This window comes from Theropithecus gelada, chromosome 19 (genome assembly GCF_003255815.1).
Source record: "Theropithecus gelada isolate Dixy chromosome 19, Tgel_1.0, whole genome shotgun sequence".
NCBI lineage: Eukaryota > Metazoa > Chordata > Mammalia > Primates > Cercopithecidae > Theropithecus > Theropithecus gelada.
The window spans coordinates 24,182,269-24,207,957 of NC_037687.1; the positions used below are offsets into that span (position 1 = coordinate 24,182,269).

The following is a 25,689-nucleotide window of genomic DNA, read 5'->3' on the forward strand; positions in this document are numbered from 1 at the left end:
AATGTGGAAGTTTTTAGGTGCCTGGAGACCCCCATGCCAGGCAGCATCCTGAGAACGGGAAGTGGAGGCTGCATGTAGGGAACGAGCTAGGAGAACTGTAGGACCTCCCAGCAGACTGAAGAAGGCCTGGCTTGGACACCTGGGTCCCTGTCTTCTGTGTGAGGTGCTACAACCCCTCAGTTCCCATTTATGATCTAATGGGGAGCTTCGATGTCAGGGTTCCCGTCCCTGCGGCGGGGGATGGAGATAAGACGCCAGGATCCTGGTCTCTGGAGCTCCTTAGAGGGCTGGATCCTGGTCCCTGACGAGGGAGGAGTATGTCCCCCTTGTAGGGCGGGTTGGGTTTGGATGCGAGGTCCCAGCCCTGTGGGGGGAGAGTGTGCTGACACCCAGGGTTCTCTCGCGGAAAGGGAGGGTCTCGAATTTGCACCCCTGGAGGGAGCACTGATGTCTGAGTCTCCACTCGTACAGGGGGCTCGGGTGCAGGGTACCCGTCTTGTCCCGAGGGGCTTCTGGGGCACTAGCTGCCTCCTGAAGGGGTGTAGAGACAGTGCCCGGACTCCGGTGTTCCCCTCTTGGGGTGGGGAAGCTCCGATCCGAGGTTCTCATTCTGACCCCCGACGTCACCGTGGGGCGAGGGAACTCCGACCCCAGGATAGCTGGGCCCCCTACCAGGGAAAAGCGAGCGGGGCGGGTCCGGGGGCGGAGACGCGGAGGGCGGGGCTCCGGCAGACCCCGCCCCCGCCCGCCAGCGCTGGCCGCGCGTCTCCAAGTCTGCGAGGCCGAGGTGGGCGCCGAGAGCCAGGCGCCACAGCCCGCGCGTCTCGCTGCGCCCTGCGCGCCCCGGGGTCTATGGAGCGGCCCCTCCACGCCGCCCGGCCGGCCCCACGCCGCGCCCGGAGCTTGCTCTGCGGCCAAGTAACCGGACTGGCGGTCCTGCGGGTAGGGGAAGCTTGCAGGCTGGCAGGAGGGGGACTTCTGGGTCCCGGAGGAATGGGGAGCTGGAACTCCAGTGTCCTGGGGGCTACGGGGTCGGGACGAGGGTATCCCGAGGCTGGGGGAAGGGGCGCACGGGTGTTTGGGTCCTGGAGAAATCTGGGGCTGGGAGACCTGGACGCGGGGGTCTGGGGCATCTGGACACCTGGCTGGGAGGTTTGGGGGCGGCCTGGTACCTGCATTTAGGGGGTGTTCTGAGCGCCTGGTCCTGGAGGAATGAAGACCTAACTGCAAACGTTCCTGGTTCTAGGGCATCAGGAGACCAGGACACCTGGTCCCCGCGTGTCGGGTCAATCCTGGGGGCGTCCTGGGGCAGAAGCTGTGGCGGCTGCGTCTGGGGCTGGGGCTGGGGCTGGCGCGCCGGGGTCTTCAGGGAGGAAGTTGTGGTCGTGGGGCTGTGGCGGTCCGGACACCTGGCGCCACCCCGAGAGGCTGGGGGTGATCCCTGGGCAGGACACAGGATGGGGGTCCCTGCCCTCTGCCCCCTGCCTCCTTAGCCCAGCCAGGGAAACAGACTGCAGATTCGCGGAGTCAAGACTCCGGTGATGGGCTTGGGGGGCGGGTCCCCGGGGCAGAGGGCTCCGGGGGCTGGAGCGGTGCGTACCTGGCCCGGGAGGCGCCCGCCCCCCGCCCGGCTTGGGCATGCTTGGCACGCAGCGCGCGGGCCGGTTCGATCCGTATGCGCGCCGCGTGCGCCCATTGGTATGCGGGAGCCGGCCCGGCGCGGGCGTGAGGCGGGCGCGCTGGCGGGCGGCGCGGGGGAGGCGGCGGCGGGGCACGTCCTCACCCGGAGCGCCAGCCCCGGGCCGGCTAGGGTGGGAGCTGCGGCCTCTGGACCGAGGCCTCCAGGGAGGGGAAACTGAGGCACCATCCAGCCCCCGTCCCCAGCTCCTTGCTGGGACCCTAAGCCCCGCACGGATCTCAGTTTCCCTAGGTCTCCCGAGGGCACTGAGCGCTGCCTCTGACCCCCTCCTGCTGCAGGAGACTCGGGACTCGGAGCCCGCCTGAGCAAGCCCCCCGGAGATGGCGGCCCCCTATCCCGGCAGTGGCGGCGGAAGCGAGGTGAAATGCGTGGGAGGCCGCGGCGCCAGCGTCCCGTGGGACTTTCTACCCGGGCTGATGGTCAAGGCGCCGTCCGGACCATGGTGAGCAAAGCCCCGCCCTCCTGGCCGTGGCCCCGCCCCCGGGGAGGCGTCCCCGGGACCAATTCACACCCGATGTTCTGTCCCCATGCCAAGGGGCAGTTCACACCCAGCTCCCTGCCCCGCCCCTTGGGGCTGGGTCTTACCTTGAGTTAACTACCGTCCTGAGCCCGCTCTCCTGCGTTCAGCTTCTAGTCCCGGTCCTCAGAATTCACGCCCAACATCTTTAATCTCTCGCCCTTCCTCCTCCTTCCCCCAAGAATTGACACTCGAGGTTCTGTCCCTGGGCCGAAGTGTAGAATCCACACTCCGGTCTACTCCCACCTGCAGAGGTGTAGAATCCACTCCCAATGTCCGGTCCCGTTCCCAAGGCCCCGGGAGGCGGGGCTCGCCCCCAGTTCCCACGCCCCTGAGCCCCGGGACCCCGCAGACACCTCCTCCGCGCCGCCCGCCCAGCCTGCAGGCGCAGCGCAAGGAGAAGTCCCGGAACGCGGCGCGCTCACGGCGCGGGAAAGAGAACCTGGAGTTCTTCGAGCTGGCCAAGCTTCTCCCGCTGCCCGGCGCCATCTCGAGCCAGCTGGACAAGGCTTCCATCGTGCGCCTCAGCGTCACCTACCTCCGCCTGCGCCGGTTCGCCGCGCTGGGGGCGCCGCCCTGGGGGCTGAGAGCCGCGGGGCCGCCAGCTGGCCTCGGTGAGTGCGCATGCGCGGGGCAAGAGTCCCAGGGCCCTGGTGGCCAAGTCACTGCAGCCCGGGTCTGAGCTGCGGATCTGCCCTCTCCCAGATGCTTGTCTCTGGAGTCAGCCAGGACTTTTGCGTGCCCCTATCAGGTGGCTTCTGCTCTTCAAGCCTCAGTTTATTAAACTGTCAAATGGGCGCCAGATGTTGGGAAGATTTCGTGAATTCTGCCCTAAACAAGATCCTGGCAGTGCTAGGGGTCACTGGTAAATGCTATTCCTGTGTTTTATTAGGAGAGAGGAATCATTATTACAACCAAAGAGACTCCCAGCTGCATGAGCTGGACAGAGGAGACCCACCCTGACTTGGGACGCCCATTTGCTAATGGGCGAGAGACCCTGGAGCCAGACCTGAGGGGCCCCAGAGGGGACGCAAGGACTGTACAGTCTGGGCCCCCAGTTGGAGGAGCAAGAGGGAGATAGTATGATGTGGCGGATGAGATGGGGAACTTCGGGAAGATGCCCCATGTTGCTGTCGCCGCGCAGCCACCCCCCAGATTTGCCACCCCGGGCAGGTCGCCTCACTTCTCTGTGCCTTAATGTGAAGTGGGACAAACGGTCCAACCTCCCCCAGGGGGCTGAGCAGAGAATCAACCAGGTCATATTTGCAAAGTCCCTGGAAGTGCCTAGCTCAGAGCAAGCCACCGCTATGCTGCCAATGCTGTTAGCAGCAGTGACCTGCAGGGCTGCTGGAGGGGTTCGGGGCGTGGAGGAGGGGGCGGTGGGGGCTGCCGCTTTTGGAGCATTTCCTGCCTGTCTGGCACTTTTCTGAGCGCTGGGATCCAGCAGGAGAAACAAACTAGACAGAAGTCCCTGCCCCAGAGCGGCTGGCATCCTAGTGGCCAAGGCACAATAAAGAAATAGGCGAAGTAGTATAATCTAGAATATGTAAAAATATAAACTCTGTAAGATACAGATAAATATCTAAGTTTATTATTATTACTCAGACTTTATTATTGAGACATAGAAGTGTTGTTATGTTGTTATTATTACTTCTATTTTATGTGTTTGTTACAGCTTTGCGGTTATGAGGATAAGGTGTGAGTGGTGTTTATCTGAAGTCTCAGGGCACCCCAGGCTACCCCTGTCCCCACCCCTCCAGGAGAAGAGGGTGTCCTTAGGGTGGGGTTGGAGGGGCTCCAATTCCCCTCCTGCCCCGTCCCAGGGGGAGAGGGGGGAGAGAAAATAGCATTGATTAAGCTCGCAATAAATCACCATTTAAATTTAAATAATCCGGCTTCCCAGGCGGTAATTAGGCGAATTGACTGGCGCGGAGAGAATGCGGCATTAGCGCCGCTGATTACTGTCATTACCGCGAACAACATGTGCGCCGGCGGGGGATAAACATCTTGTCTATTGTCCCCGAGCTGGAGGGGGGGAAGGCGGGGGCTAAGAGAGCCCCGGCGGCGTCCAGCCCCCCATTACCTGGATGGGCATTCCGGGGCTCAGAGGCATCAGGGGCTGGCTGAGGTCACAGCACTGATGTGGCATAGCATGGACTTAATCGACCCCATTTGGGCCACGGTGCCAAGTGGAAGTAGGGTCAGGACAGTGTGGGGGTGCTTGGTACTGCGTGGACTCCTATAGTCCCAAAATTGGGAAATCGGGGATCAGGGGCATTTCTAGCTCTACAGAGTTCCTAACAAGAGGCCAAGCACCTGCTTCCATAGTTCAGAGGAGGAGCTGAGGACAGCGTTTTAGCTGAAGCCACAGAGCAGAGCAGTCAGTCACACTCTCTGAAGGGGAGGGGACTCCCATGCCCTCCTCAGTAATAAGCCGGGCACCATGGCTCACATCCGTAATCCCAGCACTTTGGGGCGCCAAGGTGGGAGGATCGCTTTAGGCCAGGAGTTCGAGACCAGCCAGGGCAACATAGCAAAACCCTGGGCAATATAACAAAACCCTGTCCCTACAAAAATAAAAATATTGGCCGAGTGAGCGCAGTGGCTCACGCCTGTAATCCCAGCACTTTGGGAGGCCAAGGCGGGCAGATCACGAGGTCAGGAGTTCGAGACCATCCTGGCCAACATGGTAAAACCCCGTCTCTACTAAAATACAAAGAATTAGCTGGGCACGGTGGCATGTGCCTGTAGTCCCCGCTACTCAGTAGGCTGAGGCAGGGGAATTGCTTGAACCCAGGAGGCGAAGATTTCAGTGAGCCGAGATCGCGCCACTGCACTCCAGACTGGTGACAGAGCAAGACTCTGTCTCAAAAAATATATAAAATAAAAATAAATAAATAAATAAATAAAGTCAGGTTTGGTGGCGCCCGCCTGTGGTCCCTGATACTGAAGAGGCTGAGGTGGGAGGATTGCTTGAGCTGAGGAGGTTGAGGCTGCAGTGAGTCGTGATCGGGCCACTGCACTCCAGCCTGGGCAACAGAGCAAGACCCAGTACCTAAAATAATAACAATAATAGTGATCATATAGAATGTATGCATCAAACCCTGTGATAAGCCCTGTATACAAAATAACTCTTTTTCAGAGGGAGGCACTATTATGGTTCCCAAGTTACAGAAGTGTTTGCCCAAGGTCACACAGCTGGGATTCAAACCCAGATGACCTGGCCCCAACCTCTCAACCATCATATATGGTCTGTAGGTCTACAGGAATGGGTTCTAGGTCTCTGCCTCGCTAAGCCTCAGTCCACCATCTGCGAAATGGGACAACAGATGTTTGAGTCTAGCCCTGAGCCTCTGAGTCTGGAGAGGAGACAGCCTAAATCTCACGTCAGCATCCCCCATTCCTTTTTTTTTTTTTAACGCAGTTTTGTTCTTGTTGCCCAGGCTGGAGTGCAGTGGTACAACCTCTGCCTCCAGGGTTCAAGCAATTCTCCTGACTCAACCTCCTGAATAGCTAGGATTACAGGTGCCCGCCACCACACCCAGCTAATTTTTTTGTATTTTTAGTAGAGAGGGGGTTTCACCATGTTGGCCAGGCTGGTCTCGAACTCCTAACCTCCTTATCCTCCCAAAGTGCTGGGATTGCAGGCATGAGCCACCGTGCCCGGCTTTTACGGCCTTCTTTCTTCCCATAGCACTTATTGTCATCTGACACTCTGTATTTATCTTGTTATTTTGTGTCATTCACTAACAGCCCCTTGGTTGCTGAGCCTGGAATAGCATCTGGGACACAATGAGGGCTTACTAAATTGTTGAGTGACTGTGGCAGTTGAGGGAAGGAGGGGTGACATCTTTATTTATTTATTTATTTATTTATAGACGGAGTTTCACTCTTGTTGCCCAGGCTGGAGTACAATGGTATGACCTCGGCTCACCGCAACCTCCACCTCCTGGGTTCAAGTGATTCTCCTGCTTCAGCCTCCCTAGTAGCTGCGATTACAGGCATGTGCCACCATGCCCGGCTAGTTTTGTATTTTTAGTAGAGTTGGTCTACTACCTGTCCATGTTGGTCAGCCTGGTCTCGAACTCCCGACCTCAGGTGATCCACCCTGCCTCAGCCTCCCGAAGTGCTGGGATTACAGGCGTGAGCCACCGCGCCCGGCCCTTTTTTTATTTTTTTGAGACAGGGTCTTGCTCTGTCGCCCAGGCTGGAATGCAGTGGTACAATCTTGGTTCACTGCAGCCTCTGCCTGCTGGGCTCAAGAGAGCCTCCCACTTCAGCCTTCCAAGTAGCCAGGACTACAGGCACATGCCACCACGCCTAGCTACTTTTTGCATTTTTTATAGAGATGAGGTCTTACCATGTTGCCCAAGCTGGTCTCACATTCCTGGGATCAAATGATTTGCCAACCTTGGCCTCCCAAAGTGTTGGGATTACAGGTATGAGCCACTGTGCCCAGCCAACGGGTGACTTCTTTTTTTTTTTTTTTTTTTTTGAGGCGGAGTCTCGCTCTGTCGCCCAGGCTGGAGTGCAGTGGCGCGATCTCGGCTCACTGCAAGCTCCGCCTCCCGGGTTCACGCCATTCTCCTGCCTCAGCCTCCCGAGTAGCTGGGACTACAGGCACCCGCCACCTCGCCCGGCTAATTTTTTGTATTTTTTTAGTAGAGACGGGGTTTCACTGTGTTAGCCAGGATGGTCTCGATCTCCTGACCTCGTGATCCGCCCGTCTCGGCCTCCCAAAGTGCTGGGATTACAGGCTTGAGCCACCGCACCCGGCCACGGGTGACTTCTTAGCTCACAGGTCAGGCACAGCCTCGCTGAGGAAGTAACTTTTTTTTTTTTTTTTTTGAGACAGAGTCTTGCTCTGTCACCCAGGCTGGAGTGCAGTGGTGCGATCTCGGCTCACTGCAACCTCCACTTCCCAGGTTCAAGTGATTCGCCTGCCTCAGTCTCCCAAGTAGCTGGGTTACAAGCACACGCCACCATGCCCAGCTAACTTTTGTATTTTTAGTAGAGACAGGGTTTCACCATGTTGGCCAGGCTGGTCTTGAACTCCTGACCTCAGGTGATACACCCACCTCAGCCTCCCAGAGTGCTGGGATTACAGGTGTAAGCCACTGGGCCCAGCCAAGGAAGTAATCTTTGAGCTGAGGCTCCAAAGAGGTGTGGGAGCGGCTGTGAGAAAAGCTGGAAGAGAGTGGCTCAGCAGAGGGAACAGAAGGGGCAAAGGCCCTGAAGCAGGCAGGGATCAGCTTGCTGGGTGCAGAGCCTCATGCACAGTGGAAGGGGTTTGGCTGTTACCCGCAGTGAGAGGGGAGTCACGGAGGTGGTGAGGGCGGAAGTAGGAGCCCAGTGAGGATGAGGGTGTGGTGGGCAGCTAGACTGGGCTGGGGCCATGGGTGGTGGGACACAGGTGACATGGTCAGGTCCAACCCCTGAGACTTGCTTAAAATGCATGTGGGTATGAGAGACACAGAGGGCGGCCTCCAAGAAACCACCCGAAAAGGCAGAGGTGCCCTGATGTTATCTGTAGTCATACTGAAAAGAAAAGCATGACTGGCGCAGTGGCTCACACCTGTAATCCCAGCTCTTTGTGAGGCCGAGGTGGATGGATCACCTGAGGTCAGGAGTTCGAGACAAGCCTGACCAATATGGTGAAACCCCGTCTCAACTAAAAATACAAAAATTAGCTATGTGTGGTGATGTGCGCCTGTAATCCCAGCTACTTGGGAGGCTGAGGCAGGAGAATCGCTGGAACCTGGAGGCAGAGATTTCGGTGAGCTGAGATCGTGCCACTGCACTGCAGCCTGGGTGTCAGAGCTAGACTCCGTCTCAAAAAAAAAAAAGAGAGAATGGTGGTATGACTCCCAGTATTAGGCACCTACTGTATGCACTAGCCTATTCAGCTCTATCACTGTAGACCAATTTTACAGATGAGGCTGAGGAAAGTAAAGGCAGAGGTGACCCGGCACTGCCCCACCCCATGGTGCTCACCCCCATGCAGCCCTCAGGCCTGCAGCGCTTTGATGATGGGACATGTGAAGGACCCCTCTCCCCGACTTCCCTGGGTGATGAAGTCCCAGCCTCTTCTCTCCAGGACCCAGGGTCAACACATCCCCTCAGGGCAGTTGAGAAGGGCAGGTGACAGGGGAGACCTGGGAACCTGGAAGAGGTCTTGGCTTCTGCCGTTTGCCCCTGGATCCCTCCTCTCTCTGCCCCAGGTCCCCCCTCTCTCTGCACCCAGTTTCCCCCCTCTCTGCCCTCGGGTCTCCCCACTCTCTCTGCCCCTGGGTCCCCCTCTCTCTGCCCCTGCGTCTCCCCCACCAACTCTGCCACCAGGTCCTCCCTCTCTCTCCCACCAGGTCCCCCCTCTCTCTGCCCCCAGGTCCCCATCTCTCTGCCCCTGGTCTCCCGTCTCTCTGCCCCTGTGTCCCCCTCTCTCTGTCCCTGGGCCCCCCTCTGTCTGCCCCTGGTCTCCCGTCTCTCTGCCCCTCATGCTCCCTTTCTGTGCAGGAGATGAGGACACTGAGCAGGCTCTGATAAGAACCACAGCAAGTGTTTGTTAAATGGATGAGCGATGTTTGGGTTCTGGACATGGGAGGGCGGATGTGGAAGTGCTGAAAAGTCTCCTGCTGAATGTGGGGGACAGAGGAGTGGGGACATTTTGAGGGGAGAACAGGGGAGTGGGGACATTTTGAGGGGAGAGGGAAAGGAGGAAACAGTGGGAGGCACCGGGGAGTTGGTGGGATCGGGAAGTGGAGGCTGGGGGTAAAAAGACACATCAGTCGGTGATCAGAAGGAGTCTCTGGGGGTCCCTTTCACAGGGCACCGGACCCGTGTATGGGAAAGAGCAGGTCCCCAAGCCCCCCCCAGCACACCCCCCAGTCCCGCCGTGCCCGTTAATGTTGTTAATTGCAGCGGTTCAGTCTGACCCAGGCTGATCCTGGGAGAGGGAAAATGAAGGAATTAGCAAAAATGACAGGGGAAAATTGCGACAATTAGCAGGCAGCATTGTTCCTGCCTGTCACCCGGCTGGTTCCGAGCTGTATCTTGAGGGAGGGGGTCCCCGTCACCCCCCCAGCCCCCCAGTAATTGTTCCTGGAGCTCCAGGCGGAGGTGGAGGCAGGGAGGAACAGCCAGGAGGGTGTGGGGTACTCCCAGGAGGAGGAAGCTCAGCCCAGACACTAGGGGGCTGGGGATGCGGGGGCTGCGCGCCCATGGGGGAGGGGCGGGGTTTCGCCGCCTGGTGTTTTGATGGTCGGATAATAACAATAGTAATCACACTATTAATACCAGTCCCGGCTCTGTGCCGCAGCATCTGCTTCTGCCAGGCCCCAGCCAGGCCCTTTCTGTCTGTTAAGTGGACTGAATGTGTGACCAGCCTGGGAAGTCACCTGCTCCTGGCAAACCCGCTTGACAGAGGAGGACACTGAGGCACAGAGAGACAGAGAGGCTGGTCCCAGGGCACACAACCAGGGAGGGGAAGTGCTGGGGCCTGACAGGAGACCTGGTCCCTTAGCCCCATAAGAAGCAGGCACTTGGCTGGATGCGGTGGCTCACGCCTGTAATCCCAGCACTTTGGGAGGCCGAGGTGGGCAGATCACGAGGTCAGGAGGTCAAGACCATCCTGGCTAACACGGTGAAACCCCGTCTCTACTGAAAATACAAAAAATTAGCCGGGTGTGGTGGTGGGCGCCTGTAATCCCAGCTACTCGGGAGGCTGAGGCAGGAGAATGGCGTGAACCCGGGAGGCAGAGCTTGCAGTGAGCCAAGATTGCGCCACCGCACTCCAGCCTGAGCGACAGAGTGAGACTCCGTCTCAAAAAAAAAAAAAAAAAAAGGAGAGAGAAATCTATGTTAACTTATTGAGAAACCACCAAATTGTTTTCCATGGGGGCTGTACAATTTTACATTCCCACCAGCAATGTACAAGGGTTCCAGTTTCACCACATCCTTACCAATACTTACTTTCTGTGTTTTTTTGTTTTGGTTTGGTTTTGTTTGTTTTTTGAGATGGAGTCTCGCTCTGTCGCCCAGGCTGGTGTGCAGTGGCATAATCTCGACTCACCTCCTGGGTTCCAGGGATTCTTCTGCCTCAGCCTCCTGACTAGCTGGGATTACAGGTGCATGCCACCACGCCCAGATAATTTTTGTATTTTTAGTAGAGGTAAGGTTTCACCATGTTGGCCAGGCTGGTCTCAAACTCTTGACCTTGTGATCTGCCCACCTCGGCCTCCCAAAGTGCTGGGATTACAGGCGTGAGCCACTGCGCCTGGCCACTATTTTGTTGATGCTAGCCATCCTAGCGGGTGTGGAGTGGTGTCTCATTGTGGTTTTGATTTTCATTTTCATAATGACTAATGTTGAGTATCTTTTCATGTGCTTATTGGCCATTTGTATATCATCTTTGGAGAAATATCTATTCAAGTCCTTTGCCCATTTTTAAAAATATATTTTTTGTAGAGATGAGGTCTCACTGTGTTGCCCAGGCTGGTCTCGATCTCTTGGGCTCAAGCAATCCTCCCACTTCAGCCTCCCAAAATGCTGAGATCACAGGTATGAGCCACTATGCCTGGCCCTTTGCCTTTTTTTTTTTTTTCCAAGACGGAGTCTCACTCTGTCACCCAGGCTGCAGTGCAATGGCCCTAACTCAGCTCATTGCAACCTCCGCCTCCTGGGTTCAAGTGATTTATCCTGCCTCGGCCTCCCGAGTAGGTGGGATTACAGGCACCCGCCATCATGCCCGGCTAATTTTTGTAGCAAATTTTTGGGCTTTCATCATTGCGGTTTCGTAGAGAAATTTTGGGATTTCATCATATTGGCCAGGCTGCTCTCGAACTCCTGACCTCAGGGGATCCACCCACTTCGGCCTCCCAGAGTGTCAGGATTACAGGCATGAGCCACCGCACCGGGCCCCTTAGCCCATTTTTGAATTGTCTTTTTGTTGTTGAGTTGTAAAGTCTCTATCTCCTTCTATTCCTTTATAGCCCTCTGTCTCTGTCTCTGAGTCTCCTCTCTGCCTCCTTCTCATCCTTCAGGTCTGAGCTCAAATGTTCCCTCCTTCAACAGCCCTTACCCCATTACTGTCCATTTTATACCACCTATTTCATTCTCCATAACACTGGCCACAAAAGGTAATTCTGTATTTGTTAGTTTCTTTCTTTTTGTCTTTTTTTTTTTTTTTTTTTAAGAGATGGAGTTTCACTTTGTTGCCCAGGTTGCAGTGCAGTGGCATGATCTCGACTCACTGCAACCTCCGCCTCCCAGGTTCAAGCGATCCTCCCACCTAGGCTCCTGAGTAGCTGGAATTACAGGCCCACGCCACAACATCCAGCTAATTTTTTTGTGTTTTTAGTAGGGACAGGTTTCACCATGTTGGCCAGGCTGGTCTCAAACTCCTGACCTCAAGTGATCTGTCTGCCTCGGCCTCCCAAAGTGCTTGCATTACAGGTATGAGCCACCTCGCCCAGGCTGTTGGTTTCTTTTATTTCTTTCTTTTTTTTGAGACGGAGTCTAGCACTGTCGTCCAGGCTGGAGTGCAGTGGCGTATCTCGGCTCAATGCAACCTCTGCCTCCCAGGTTCAAGCAATTCTCCTGCCTCAACCTCCCAAGTAGCTGAGACTACAGGCGCCCGCCTCCACACCCGGATAATTTTTTTTATTTTTAGTAGAAACGGGGTTTCACCATATTGGCCAGGCTGGTCTCGAACCCCTGACCTTGTGATCCACCCCCCCCTTGGCCTCCCAAAGTGCTGGAATTACAGGTGTGAGCCACCTCACCCAGTCTGTTGGTTTCTTATTTATTGATTTTTATGGGATCCCTAAGCAGAGATGTTAGTTTCTTGCTTGCTGTTCAACTGTCCCTGGTCTGAGAGCCCAGTAGGAGTGCGGGGGTTGCTGGGCTGTCCTGGTCGCCATTGCACGCCCAGCAATGCCTAGTGCAGGACCATAGGGAGAGTAGATATTCAGGGAGTTTTTGTGAATGAATGGGTGGACGAATGAATGAGTCCCTCTGTGCACCCCCTGGCCCGTCTGTCTCTTTGAGTCAGTCTGTCACTCACTGTCGCACCCACCTGTGTCCCACACCCCAGGTCTCTCCCCCATGGGTGCCCGGATACCCCAAGATGTCTACAGGCCTTAGGGGAAGAGAGGGAGGTTTGTAGACTGGCTCCCGGGGGACCTGCCCTGGGCAGGGTCAGCCAGACTAACAGGCTTCATCCTTCCATCTGCCCCCAGCCCCAGGCCGCCGCGGCCCCGCAGCGCTGGTCTCCGAAGTCTTCGAGCAGCACCTGGGAGGTCACATCTTGCAGGTGAGTGAGGCCCCTTCCCTCCCTGCTGCTCCTTGCCGCCACCTAGCGGCCGCCTCTGGAGAACAGCAGCCTCTTCAGCATCCATCCATGGTGGGGGGAACCTGGACTGGGAAGCCGAATGCTCAAGATCCCCCCCATTCCCTGCGCCTTCTGAGGACCACTGAAGCCCTCCCCACCAGAACAGTCCACCTCAGGCCGAGACCCAGGTTTCAGAACCTCTTACCACTTGGTGGCTGGACAGAGGGACAACAGGTCCACCCTTCCCCCTGCCTGTCTCTCCCGGCTCTAGTCCCTGGATGGCTTTGTATTCGCCTTGAACCAGGAAGGAAAATTCCTCTACATCTCAGAGACAGTCTCCATCTATCTGGGTCTCTCACAGGTAAGGGACCCCCAGTGGGCCTGGATTGGCTCAGCCACCATCTCCCTTGCCAGGCCCATGCATGCCCTTCCTCTCTCCTGGCCTCACCACTGCAGCAAGAAAAATGGACTGGATCTCTGTGGTCCCCAAAGTGTGTTCCTTGGCAACCCACATGGCACCCAACACGGTTCATCCTCGAAGGCAGAGAAGGGCCCGTTTTTGTTTTTATTTTTTTATTTTTTTTATTTTTTTGAGATGGAGTTTTGCTCTTGTTGCCCAGGCTGGAGTGCAGTGGCGCGATCTCGGCTCAGTACAACCTCCACCTCCCAGGTTCAAACAATTCTCCTGCCTCAGCCTCCCGAGTAGCTGGGACTATAGGCACATGCCACCACACCTGGCTAACTTTTTGTAATTTTAGTAGAGACGGGGTTTTACCATGTTAGCCAGGATAGTCTAGATCTCCTGATCTCGTGATCCACCCGCCTCGGCCTCCCAAAGTGCTAGGATTACAGCATGAGCCACTGTGCCCGACTCAGGAGGGCTGTTAAAGTAACAGGTAGATCTGAGGAAGGCAGGTTCGCCGAAAGATCAGTTTGCCAATTACTGGCGGGCCAGATGCACCATATTTGCCAACACTTGTTTCCTCTTAACAATTTTAAAGGTTTACAGGCCCGGCACACCGGCTCACGCCTGTAATCCCAACACTTTGGGAGGCTGAGGCAGGAGGATCACTTGAGGCCAGGAATTCAAAACCAGCCTGGGCAACACAGTGAGACATCCCACCACTACCACCCCCTCCATCTCTACAAAAAAACTTAGAAATTAGGCAGGCATGGTGGCACACTGTTGTCCTAGCTACTCAGGAGGTTAAGATGGGAGGATTGCTTGAGCCCACGGGGTCAAGGCTGCAGTGAGCCGTGATGGAGCCACTATACTCCAACCTGGACAATAAAGTGAGGCTCTGCCTTTAAAAAAGAAAAAGAAAAAGAAAAGAAAAAGGTTTAGAGTAATTAGTATTGGAAGGGATTGAGGTATTGAGGTTAACCAGCTTTGGAAGGTTTTTGTGGTGTTCTGGTTGATCGGCTTGCATTTCTGTCTTTATCTCAAGCTCTTGTTTTCACCCCAGCTCCTGCAGTTGGAGGCTAATGAGTAAGTAAAAGAAGGGCAGATGGCCGGGCATGGTGGCTCACGCCCATAATCCCAGCACTTTGGGAGGCCGAGGCGGGTGAATCACCTGAGGTTGGGAGTTCAAGACCAGCCTGACCAACATGGAGAAACCCCATCTCTCTACTAAAAAAAAAATAAATACAAAATTAGCCAGGTGTGGTGGTGGACACCTGTAACCCCAGCTACTTGGGAGGCTGAGGCAGGATAATCACTTGAACCCGGGAAGTAAAGGTTACAGTGAGCCGAGATCGTGCCATTGCACTCCAGCCTGGACAACAAGAGCGAAACTCCATCTCAAAAAAAAAAAAAAAAAAAAAAAGCGGGGGGCGGGGGGAAGGGCAGGAAGACCTACTGAAAGCTCCATCCTTGGAGCACTGGCATCTCACAGCACCTTAAGCTTTGCTGGTCCCTCCAATACAAATTGCTATCAACTTTGATCATTTTTACAAATATTTTTTGCAAATAGGAAATTTGGGAAATTCAGTGCATTGGCAACTTGTGAGCGGCCTTTCAGTGAGATTTCCGGAGGAAGAAAACACCAAAAGGAGGGGAATTTGGACAAGAGGACGGGAGGGAGGAAGAGTGGAGGGAAGGCTTGGCCAGGTGTGGTGGGTCACGCCTGTAATCCCAGCACTTTGGGAGGCAAAGGTGGGCAGATCACCTGAGGTCAGGAGTTTGAGACCAGCCTGGGCAACATGGTGAAACCCGGTCTCTACTAAATATACAAAATTAGCTGGGTGCAATGGCAGATGCCTATAGGCCCAGCTACTCTGGAGGCTGAGGCAGGAGAATCATTTGAACCCAGGAGGCAGAGGTTGCAGTGAGCCAAGATTGCCCCATTGCATTCCAGCCTGGGCAACGAGAGCAAAACTCTGTCTCAAAAACAAAGCAAAACAAAAAGGCCGGGCACGGTGGTTCACGCCCATAATCCCAGCACTTTGGGAAGCCGAGGCAACAAGCACTCCAGCCTGGGCAACAAGAGCGAAACTCCATCAAAAAAAAAAAAAAGCAGAAGTAGAAGTAAAGGCTTGAAGCTGTTGGAGCAGGTGTGGGGGAGGATTTAATGAGGGGGAGGAGCCCAGAGGGATAAGAGACTGAGGGAAGCATGTGATCCCCAAGCTGAGGGGCAATAGGAGTCATGGCAGCCATGGTGGTCAGGTAAGTAACTTGCAGAGGCATCTTTGAACTGTAGGTCAGAAGACCAGTGAGGACACAAGGGCAGAAACACAGTGGGGAGAAGATGGGGGCCTGGATCAAGGGAGGCAGGGAGAGAAGGGGACTGCTGGGAGAGAGATTTATGAGGTAGAATTGAATGTAAAAGTGTTTGATTGAAAAGCTCTAACTCTTTAAGAGCTTAAAAACCACTCCCCTGTTTGTATCTTGAATCTCATATCTGCTGGGATACCTAGTGATTCATGCCAGGGTACAGTTGTTTGCTGTATGGGGGTGGCAGTGAGTAAGCAGGAGTTGGGTAAACGGAGGCTCTGACACCTCCCACCCATGCCCCACTCCCACACACAGCCCCTTAATAGAGTGGGCGGGGAAAAATCCTTACTAATCACCAGATATGAAGCGAGAAGAGTCTAAGTTGGTATCTTCCGTTTGAAAGGTAATTTTTTTTTTTTTTCTTAAAAAAATGCACTGGCATGAAGCGCACCTGGATGCAGGCAAATGAGGCGAGGCTGAGCCCAGCGGGCGGGCGAGTTACTGCGCGCGCACCTCACCCGCCCCCTGCATTCACCTCCTTCGCCGGCAGGTGGAGATGACGGGCAGCAGCGTCTTCGACTACATTCACCCTGGGGACCACTCGGAGGTGCTGGAGCAACTGGGGCTGCGGACCCCGACCCCAGGCCCCCCAACCCCGCCCTCCGTCTCCTCCTCTTCCTCCTCCTCTTCCTCTTCGCTTGCGGATACCCCCGAGATCGGTAATTCTAAGGGCTCCCAAATAATGAAGTCTGAGGGTAGATCGGGGGACGCCCGCTGTACTGTATCCAGCCATGCCGCGTTTATACAAAAAGCACTGAAGTCAGAACTGTGTAGAACTAATCTTTGCAAAAGGAATCGGAGTATAAATTGAGGCGGTGAGACTTGGCTCCTTAAGCTTGCCAAGCTCACAAAGATTTGAGCTACAGAAAGACCCCCCTGGCTGCTGAAAGGAGTTGGGAGAGGCTTAGGTAAATAACAAGGCAGGCTTATAGGGAATGTACACTGGGCTGTGCCTTTAAATACATAATCACATTACATAACTACATTAGGGCCAGGTGCGGCGGCTTGCGCTTGTAACCCCAGCACTTAGGGAGGCCCAGCAGGGCGGATCACTTGAGCTCAGTTGGAGACCAGCCTGGGCAACTTAGTGAAACCCTATCTCTACAAAAATTACGAAAAAGGCCAGGCGTGCTGGCGCACACCTGTGACCCCAGCACTTTGGGAGGCCGAGGCGGGTGGATTACCTAAAGTCAGGAGTTCGAGACCAGCCTGGCCTGCATAGTGAAACCCCATCTCTACTAAAAAAAAAAAAAAAAAAAATTAGCTGGGTATGGTGGCACGTGTCTGTAGTCCCAGCTACTCGGGAGGCTGAGGCAGGAGAGTCACTTGAACTCAGGAGGTGGAGGTTGCAGTGAGCAGAGATTGTGGCACTGCACTCTAGCCTGGGCAAGTCCAAGACTCTGTCTCCAAAAAACAACAAAAAGAAAAAGAAAAAAAGAACAGCTGGGCATGATGACATATGCCAGTGGTCCCAGCTACTTGGGAGGTGACAGGATGGCTTGAGCCTTGGGGACAGAGGTTGCAGTGAGGAGATCACATCACTGACGCCAGCCTGGGTGACAGAATCAGTGTCTCAAAAAAAAAACAAACAAACAAACGCTGGGTGCGGTGGCTCACACCTGTAATCCCAGCACTTTGGGAGGCTGAGGCGGGCGGATCACCTGAGGTCGGGAGTTTGAGATCAGCCTGGCCAGCACGGTGAAACACCGTCTCTACTAAAAATACAAAAATTAGCTGGGCATGGTGGCGGGCGCCTGTAATTCCAACTACTCAGGAAGCTGAGGCAGGAGAATCGCTTGAACCCAGGAGGCAGAAGTTGCAGTAAGCCGGGATCACGCCACTGCACTCCCAGCAAGACTCCGTCTCAAAAAAAAAAAAAAAAAAAAAAAAAGGCATTAAATCTTAAGCACAGCCCCACAATGCAGGAACTGTTATCTCCATTTTACAGCAGAAAACTGAGGCACAGCGCAGAGAGGTTAAGTTAATTGCCCCAGGTCACACAGCTATAAGTGATTGAGTTGGATTCCAGCCCAGGTCTGTCTGCTCCGGGGTCAGCAAGCCTAACCCTTCTCTCCAGTGGAAATTTCCACTCCCACTGTGTATGGGAGGGAGGGTGCTGCAGATTACCCTGCCGGCTCTTTTTAGCTCTGAGATGTTGGGGGCCTATGAGGCTAACTATCCTGTAAATAGGATTTTCCAATCTTGGGTTTGCTTAACACCAAAAACATCTGAGACATCAGCTGTGCTTGCAAGCGTGGGGCGATGTCTGCGACACGTGCAGGCTGTTGGGGAGCGGGGCTGTGTTCGTACCTGAGTTTGAGGCACAGGGTCATCTGTGTGTGAGTATATTTTTAGGACTGTTTTGTGGGGGTTACAGAAGGATCTGCATTTGTGAGTCTTATTTGTTGCTATTCCCCAATCCCCTGTTCTGGGCCAGCCCCTGTCCTGGTGACACAGTAGTGACCATGACAGCTCCAGCCCCCCCCCCCACCCGGGACTCCCAGTCCTGTGAGGGGAGACCGACCTGTCCTCAGACAGTGACAACCCAGATGGGGCAGGGCTGGGATAGGGGAACCCAGAGGGGATGGCTGACCCAGCCTGGGGGTCACGGAGGGCTTCTTGAAGAAGTCTCTGCTGAGGCCTGGAGGATGGGGCTTGAGAGGTGGGTTTTCTTCTAAAGGCCCTCGGGAGCTATGGCAGGTTCAGAGCAAGGGAGGGTCAGGGCAGGTTTGAGCATTAGAAAGACGTGGATGGGGCCAGGCGCGGTGGCTCACGCCTGTAATCCCAGCACTTTGGGAGTCTGAGGCAGGCAGATCACGAGGTCAAGAGATCGAGACCATCCTGGCCAACATGCCAAAACCCCATCTCTATTAAAAATACAAAAACTAGCTGGGTGTGATGGCACACGCCTGTAATCCCAACTACTCGGGAGGCTGAGGCAGGAGAATTGCTTGAACTGAGGAGACCGAAGTTGCAGTGAGCTGAGATCGTGTCACTGTACTCTAGCCTGGCGACAGTGATACTCAGTCTCAAAAAAAAAAAAGATGTGGATGGCTGCCACATAGGGGAGCCCATATACTGTCCCCATGAGCTTGCAAAGTCATCAGGCATGCTTCTGAGTGCAGCTGTGGTCTGGTGGGCATCTTGTGTCTATGTCCGGCTGGCTCTGCAAGGGTCAGGGTGGCCTGTGCGTTTCCTCTTCAGGACCCCATAACCTTCCTTCGCTCTCTGTCCCAGAGGCCAGCCTCACCAAGGTGCCCCCCTCCTCCCTGGCCCAGGAGCGCTCCTTCTTCGTCCGCATGAAATCCACGCTCACCAAAAGGGGGCTGCACGTCAAGGCCTCGGGGTACAAGGTGGGTGTGAGCAGTCAGGCTCCTGTATTCCAGCCAGCCATGTCCCCTGACTGAGGGTGACCGAGGGAACCAGGCTGTTGGCTTCACTGGCTGCAGGCGGCTTAGGGAACTGGGTCTGGGAATGGGGTTGGGGGGGTCACACAGTGCCCAGCACTGTGGGGGACAGCGGGAACCCAGCCCAGTGATGGTCTTCTTGCCGCCACCGGCCCGCCTTGCCCCTCCAACCATGCCCACCACCAGCAGGTCATCCACGTGACTGGACGCCTTCGGGCCCACGCCCTGGGCCTTGTGGCCCTCGGGCACACGTTGCCCCCGGCCCCCCTGGCTGAGCTGCCACTCCACGGACACATGATCGTCTTCCGTCTCAGCCTGGGTCTCACCATCCTTGCCTGTGAGAGCAGGTACCGGGGTTGGGGGCTGTGGCGGGTGGATCGGGGTCACAATGGAGATCTGGGGGTACATGGGAAGTCGGAGGGAGTGCCAGGTCTGCAGGGTACGGCACTGGGGAACCATGGGAGGCGGGACAGCAGTGGAGGGACAGGGTGATAGGGAGAAGGGAGGGAAGGCAGGGGACCAGGGCGGAGGCCTGGCCCAGGGGTGCCTTCGGGGATGGAAAAAGGGGCTGTGTCTTGGGTCCAGACCCTCCTTCTGGGGCTGCAGAGCTTGGCCCATCTCAGCCCATTTCTCTGGCCTCTCATCTCCCATCCATTTCCTCTCCTGCACTTCACAGTGGAGACAAATGAAGTGCTGAAATAGCCCCATGCTCTGAGGCCTCCAGGGTGCCTAGGGCCTTGCCACTGCGAGCCTGAATGCTCGCAGCTACCCCGGGAGAGACACTGTTTTGTAGTTTTGAGACGGAGTCTCACTCTGTCACACAGGCTGGAGTGCAGTGACATGATCTCAGCTCACTGCAACCTCCACCTCCCAGGTTCAAGTGATTCTCCTGCCTCAGCCTCTCAAGTAGCTGGGATTATAGGCGTGCACCACCACAACCAGCTAATTTTTGTATTTTTAGTAGAGACAGCGTTTTACCATCTTAGGCAGGCTGGTCTCGAACTCCTGAGCTCAAGTGATCCGCATGCCTCAGCCTCCCAAAGTGCTGGGATTACAGGTGTGAGCCACCACGCCCTGCCAACACTGTTATTGCACCCATTTTACAGCAAGGGTTTGAACCCCAGGTGACTCTGGCGCCAACTCTGCCTCTCCCCCGACCCCGTGGTCTTGGACTCCTCCCCTCTTCTCTGTCACCCCCCAGAGTCAGCGACCACATGGACCTGGGGCCCTCAGAGCTGGTGGGCCGCAGCTGCTACCAGTTCGTCCACGGACAGGACGCCACCAGGATCCGCCAGAGCCATGTGGACTGTGAGACCCACCTCCACCCACCACGCCTGCCTACCACCCCCCAGACCCGAGTACCCCACTCCCTCGTCCCTGGAAGTCCTTCTTCAGGGCTGCCCACAGTGCCTCCTGCTGCACCTACAGCTCCAGGGACTGCATTTAGCAATGGAAGAGCAGCAAGGAGACTGAGCGATGCCTCAGGATGTTGGGGGGGGGGGGTGTCAGGGGGGCTGTGGGGTCTCCAAAACACCCAAGACGCCTCACTGCTGGGCTACCTCTCAGTCTCTCTGACTCTGCCTCTCTCTCTGTGCTTTCACCTTTATCTCTTCTTCCCACTGTCTCCCTGCCCACTGCCCTGCTCTCTCTCACTCCGCCTGTCTCCTCCTATCCACCTGTCTCTGTCTCGTCCCTGTCCCCACCCCACCCCTTCCCGTCTCTCCCACCCCTGGGCTGGGCCCAGTGCTGGACAAGGGTCAGGTGATGACCGGTTACTACCGTTGGCTGCAGCGCGCCGGGGGCTTCGTGTGGCTGCAATCCGTGGCCACGGTGGCCGGGAGCGGGAAGAGCCCCGGGGAGCACCATGTGCTTTGGGTCAGCCACGTGCTCAGGTGAGGGCTGTGCCCACCCCTCCTACAGGGGACTCGGGGCCCTGCTGTCTCTCCCCACCTCCGGTGAGGGTGCTTCGGAGAGGGCTTCTAGAATGGGACAAGCCCCCTGCAGATAGGAAGGGGAAGGAGGGGGAAGATGGTGAGAGCAGAGGCCCAGAGTGGAACGGTCTTGCTGGCAGGAGACAGAGGAGTCACCAGGGGGAGGGGGACAGTATCTTTGAGGAAGGCAGGGGCAGGCTCACAGCCTCCTTAGGCTCAGGTGAAGGGTCTGAACTCTTTTTTTTTTTTTTTTTTTTGAGACGGAGTCTCGCTCTGCCGCCCAGGCTGGAGTGCAGTGGCCGGATCTCAGCTCACTGCAAGCTCCGCCTCCCGGGTTCACGCCATTCTCCCGCCTCAGCCTCCCGAGTAGCTGGGACTACAGGCGCCTGCCACCTCGCCCGGCTAGTTTTTTGTATTTCTTAGTAGAGACGGGGTTTCACCGTGTTAGCCAGGATGGTCTCGATCTCCTGACCTCGTGATCCGCCCGTCTCGGCCTCCCAAAGTGCTGGGATTACAGGCTTGAGCCACCGCGCCCGGCCGGGTCTGAACTCTTGACTCCGGGGCACTGGGGAGCCATGGCAGGCTCTTACCAGGGGAGGCCCACAAAGCAGAGCAACTAATGGAAAGAAGCAGCAAGGGGTGTTCCAAGCAGAGAAAGGGTTCCAAGCAACAGCCTGACCCTAAAAGTAATGCTTGGGGTGGGAGTAGAAAGCAGTGAGAAACCAGCCTGAAGATGATGGCCTGGCCTTTTGGTGCAGGGGCACTGGGGAGCCATAGAAAGCTTTAGAGCTGGAGAGGATCATTGTCAAATCTGCTTTTTAGAAAGACTGCTCTAGACCGGATATGGTGGCTCGTGCCTGTAATCCCAACAATTTGGGAGGCTGAGGCAGGTAGTTTACCTGAGCCCAGCAGTTGAAGACCAGCCTGGGCAACAAAGTGAGGTCCCATCTCTATAAAAAAAATTTTTTTTTTAAATTGGCCAGTTACAGTGGCATGCACCTGTGGTCCCAGCTACTCTAGAGGCTGAGGTGGGAGGATCACCTGAGCCCAGGAGGTCAAGGCTGCAGTGGGCTGTGACCGTGCCACTGCACACCAGCCTGGGCAACAGAGTGAGACCCTGTCTCAAAAAAAAAAAAAGTCCGGGCGCGGTGGCTCAAGCCTGTAATCCCAGCACTTTGGGAGGCCAAGACGGGCGGATCACGAGGTCGGGAGATCGAGACCATCCTGGCTAACACAGTGAAACCCCGTCTCTACTAAAAAAATACAAAAAACTAGCCGGGCGAGGTGGCGGGCGCCTGTAGTCCCAGCTACTCGGGAGGCTGAGGCAGGAGAATGGCGTGAACCCGGGAGGCAGAGCTTGCAGTGAGCTGAGATCCGGCCACAGCACTCCAGCCTGGGCAACAGAGCGAGACTCCATCTCAAAAAAAAAAAAAAAAAAGAAAGGAAAAAACACCCTTCTAGGCCAGGTGCAGCGGCTCACGCCTGGAATCCCAGCACTTTGGGAGGCCGAGGCGGGTGGATCACGAGGTCAGGGGTTCAAGACCAGCCTGGCCAAGATGGTGAAAACTTGTCTGCACTAAAAATAAAGAAAATTAGCCGGGCGTGGTGGCACGCGCCTGTAATCCCAGCTACTCGGGAGGCTGAGGCAGGAGAATTACTTGAACCCGGGAGGCGGAAGTTGCAGTGAGCCAAGTTCATGCCACTGCACTCCAGCCTGGGCGACAGAGTGAGACTCCGTCTCAAAATAAATAAATAAATAAATAACCCTTCTAGCTGCCATGAAGGAGGCACTGAGGGACAAGATGGGCGCTGGAGGACCAGGGCAGAGGCTGAGGCCAGTCCTGGGAAGTACCCGACTCTATGGGGGAGGAGACCATCTTCTCCCCAGGTCTCTGGCTTTGCTGAGCCCGGATTTGGGCTCCTGAGAAGAACAGCAGGTTTGAAAGGGAGATGCAGACATCAGCTAGGCATGAGGTGCCAGAGGGCACACAGATGGTGACATCCAGTTGGCCACTGGCTATCCAGGTCTGGCCTTAGGAGCGAGGGCCACGCCAGGCTAGGAATCAACCTGGAGTTTAGGGATCTGGTGATGAGCCCTGTAAATGCCTCAGGATGGGGATCCACCTTTCCCCATAGGGGTGTCCACACTTACTGCCACAAGTTGGGTAAAGCAGGAGGGAGTCCTGAGAGGCCAGGGACCCCTGGCTCCTAACCGCATCCATCTTGTCCCCAGCCAAGCCGAGGGTGGCCAAACTCCTTTGGATGCCTTCCAGCTTCCAGCCAGCGTGGCCTGTGAGGAGGCATCCAGCCCGGGGCCAGAGCCCACAGGTGAGCCCCACCTCCCACCTCAGGCCCTGGGAAGCTCCAAGGAACCTTTGGGTCCCGGCTGTCCATTCCAGAAGCCACTAGCCACATGCAGCCACTCATATGCAATTAAAATTAAAATCCAGGCCGGGTGCAGTGGCTCACACCTGTAATCCCAGCACTTTGGGAGGCTGAGGCGGGTGGATCACAGGGTCAAGAGATCGAGACCAACATGGTGAAACCCCGTCTCTACTACAAATACAAAAATTAGCTGGGCGTGGTGGTGGGCGCCTGTAGTCCCAGCTACTTGGGAGGCTGAGGCAGGAGCTTGGAATGGCATGAACCTGGGAGGCAGAGGTTACAGTGAGCCAAGACTGCACCACTGTACTCCAGCCTGGCAACAGAGCGAGACTCTGTCTCAAAAAAAAAAAAAAAAAATTTAAAATCCAGGCCGGGCCTGGTGACTCACGTCTAATCCCAGTACTTTGGGAGACCGAGGCAGGCAGATCACGAGGTCAGGAGATGGAGACCATCCTGGCTAATAACGGTGAAACCCCATCTCTACTAAAATACAAAAAATTAGCCGGGCATGGTGCCGTGCTCCTGTAATCCCAGCTACTCGGGAGGCTGAGGCAGGAGAATCGCTTGAACCCAGGAGGCAGAGGTTGCAGTGAGCCGAGATCACGCCACTGCACTCCAGCCTGGGTGACAGAGCAAGACTCCATCTCAAAAAAAAAAAAAAAAAAAAAAAATTAAAATCCAAGCCAGGCGTGTTGGCTTATGCCTGTAAACCCAGAACGTTGGGAGGCCGAGGTAAAAGAACTGCTCTAGCCTAAGAGCTCAAGACCAGCGTGGGCAACATAGTGAGACCCCGTCTCAACAAAAAATTTTAAAAATTAGCCAAGCCGGGTGTGGTGGCACGCACCCATAGTCCTAGCTGCTCAGGAGGCTGAGGTGGTAGGATTGCTTGAGCCCGGGAGTTAGAGGTTGCAGTGCACTGTGACGGCTGCACTGCACTCCAGCCTGGGTGATGGGGTGAGACCTTGTCTCAAAAAAATTTATTCACTTTTTTTGGGGAACAGAGTTTCACTCTTGTTGCCCAGGCTGGAGTGCAATAGCACAATCTCAGCTCACTGCAACCTCCACCTCCTGGGTTCAAGGGATTCTCCTGCCTCAGCCTCCCAAGTAGCTGGGCATACAGGCACCCACCACCATGCCCGGCTAATTTAACATTTTTAGTAGAGACAGGGTTTCGCCATGTTGGCCAGGCTGGTCTCGAACTCCTGACCTCAGGTGATTCACCCACCTCAGCCTCCCAAAGTGCTGGGATTATAGGCATGAGCCACCTTGCCTTGCAAAGAAACAAAAACAAAGAAAAAAACACTTTAAATCCATGTCCTCACACACACCTGCCACATTTTGCGTGCACAGTGGCCACATATGTGGCCAGTGGCTGCTTTGTGGGACAGTGCGGATGTAGAACATTTCCATTACCACAGAAAGCTCTATCCTGGAAACTTCCATTGAACAGCACAGGTCTGGGTTTCTTGATTTCTGCTCTACTGACATTTTAGGGCCAGGTGATTCTGTGTTGAGGGGACACTATGGGATGTTTATTTAACAGCATCCTTGGTCTCTACCCTCTAGATGCCATTGGTACCCTCCCCAGAGTTGTGACACCCCAAAATATCTCCAGACATTGCCAGGTCTCTCCTGGGGACAGAACCACTCCCAGCTGGCCGGGCGCAGTGGCTCACGCCTGTAATCCCAGCACTTTGGGAGGCTCAGGCAGGCAGATCACCTGAGGTCGAGTCTGAGACCAGTCTGGCCAACATGGCGACACCCCATCTCTACTTAAAATACAAAAATTAGCTGGGTGTGGTGGCGTGCCCTGTAATCCCAGCTACTCAGGAGGCTGAGGCAGGAGAATAGCTTGAACCCCAGAGGCGGAGGTTGCAGTGAGCCCAGATGGTGCTAGTGCACGCCAGCCTGGGGGACAGAGCAAGACTCCCTCTCAAAAAAAAAAAAAAGAACCACTCCCAGCTGAGAACTACAGGTCTGTCCTGTTGAGCACAGCTCCATTCCAAAGACAGGAAGACTGAGGGCTGGGGACACACACAGTCCCTGACCATCTTCCTCTTCCAGAGCTAGAGCCTCCAACTGAAGGGAAGCAGGCTGCCCCCGCAGAGAACGAGGCCCCCCAGACCCAGGGCAAACGCATCAAAGTGGAGCCCAGCCCGAGGGAAACCAAAGGCTCAGAGGACAGTGGCGACGAGGATCCCTCCGGCCACCCGGCCACCCCGCGGCCCGAGTTCACCTCTGTCATCCGGGCAGGGGTCCTGAAGCAGGATCCGGTGCGGCCATGGGGCCTGGCGCCTCCCGGGGACCCCCCGCCCGCCCTCCTGCACGCGGGCTTCCTGCCGCCGGTAGTGCGAGGCCTGTGCACGCCCGGCACCATCCGCTACGGTCCCGCGGAGCTGGGCCTGATGTACCCGCACCTGCAGAGGCTGGGTCCGGGCCCCGCGCTCCCTGAGGCCTTTTACCCGCCCCTGGGCCTGCCCTACCCGGGGCCCGCGGGCACCAGGCTGCCGCGGAAGGGGGACTGAGGACTGGCAGAGCCGCCGGCACTGGACCCTGCGACGACTGGGGGCCCCCCGGGACAGCGGGCCCGACTGTGCCCGTAGCCCTGAGAATTAAACGCCAGCTCTCCCTGCAGTGGTTTGGGCTCCGG

General features: G+C 55.9%; 1 protein-coding gene across 3 annotated transcripts; it reads left to right on the forward strand.

Moving 5' to 3' along the window:
• The first annotated feature begins 764 nt into the window (after positions 1 to 764).
• NPAS1 (neuronal PAS domain protein 1) lies at positions 765 to 25,689 on the forward strand. Of its 3 annotated transcripts, XM_025367823.1 has the most exons (12): positions 765 to 942; positions 1,978 to 2,141; positions 2,595 to 2,830; positions 12,452 to 12,525; positions 12,815 to 12,904; positions 15,807 to 15,975; positions 18,554 to 18,669; positions 18,913 to 19,070; positions 19,925 to 20,031; positions 20,468 to 20,615; positions 22,888 to 22,982; positions 25,104 to 25,689. In XM_025367823.1, exons 2-12 carry the CDS (start codon positions 2,020 to 2,022, stop codon positions 25,562 to 25,564), a joined length of 1,776 nt encoding a protein of 591 aa, XP_025223608.1. In that variant the 5' UTR covers positions 765 to 942; positions 1,978 to 2,019; the 3' UTR covers positions 25,565 to 25,689. The 3 variants fall into 3 exon arrangements, with proteins under 3 accessions (XP_025223608.1, XP_025223609.1, XP_025223610.1); XM_025367824.1 differs by lacking the exon at positions 765 to 942 and having other exon boundaries at positions 1,865 to 2,141; XM_025367825.1 differs by lacking the exons at positions 765 to 942; positions 1,978 to 2,141; positions 2,595 to 2,830; positions 12,452 to 12,525; positions 12,815 to 12,904 and adding an exon at positions 15,185 to 15,208 and having other exon boundaries at positions 20,515 to 20,615.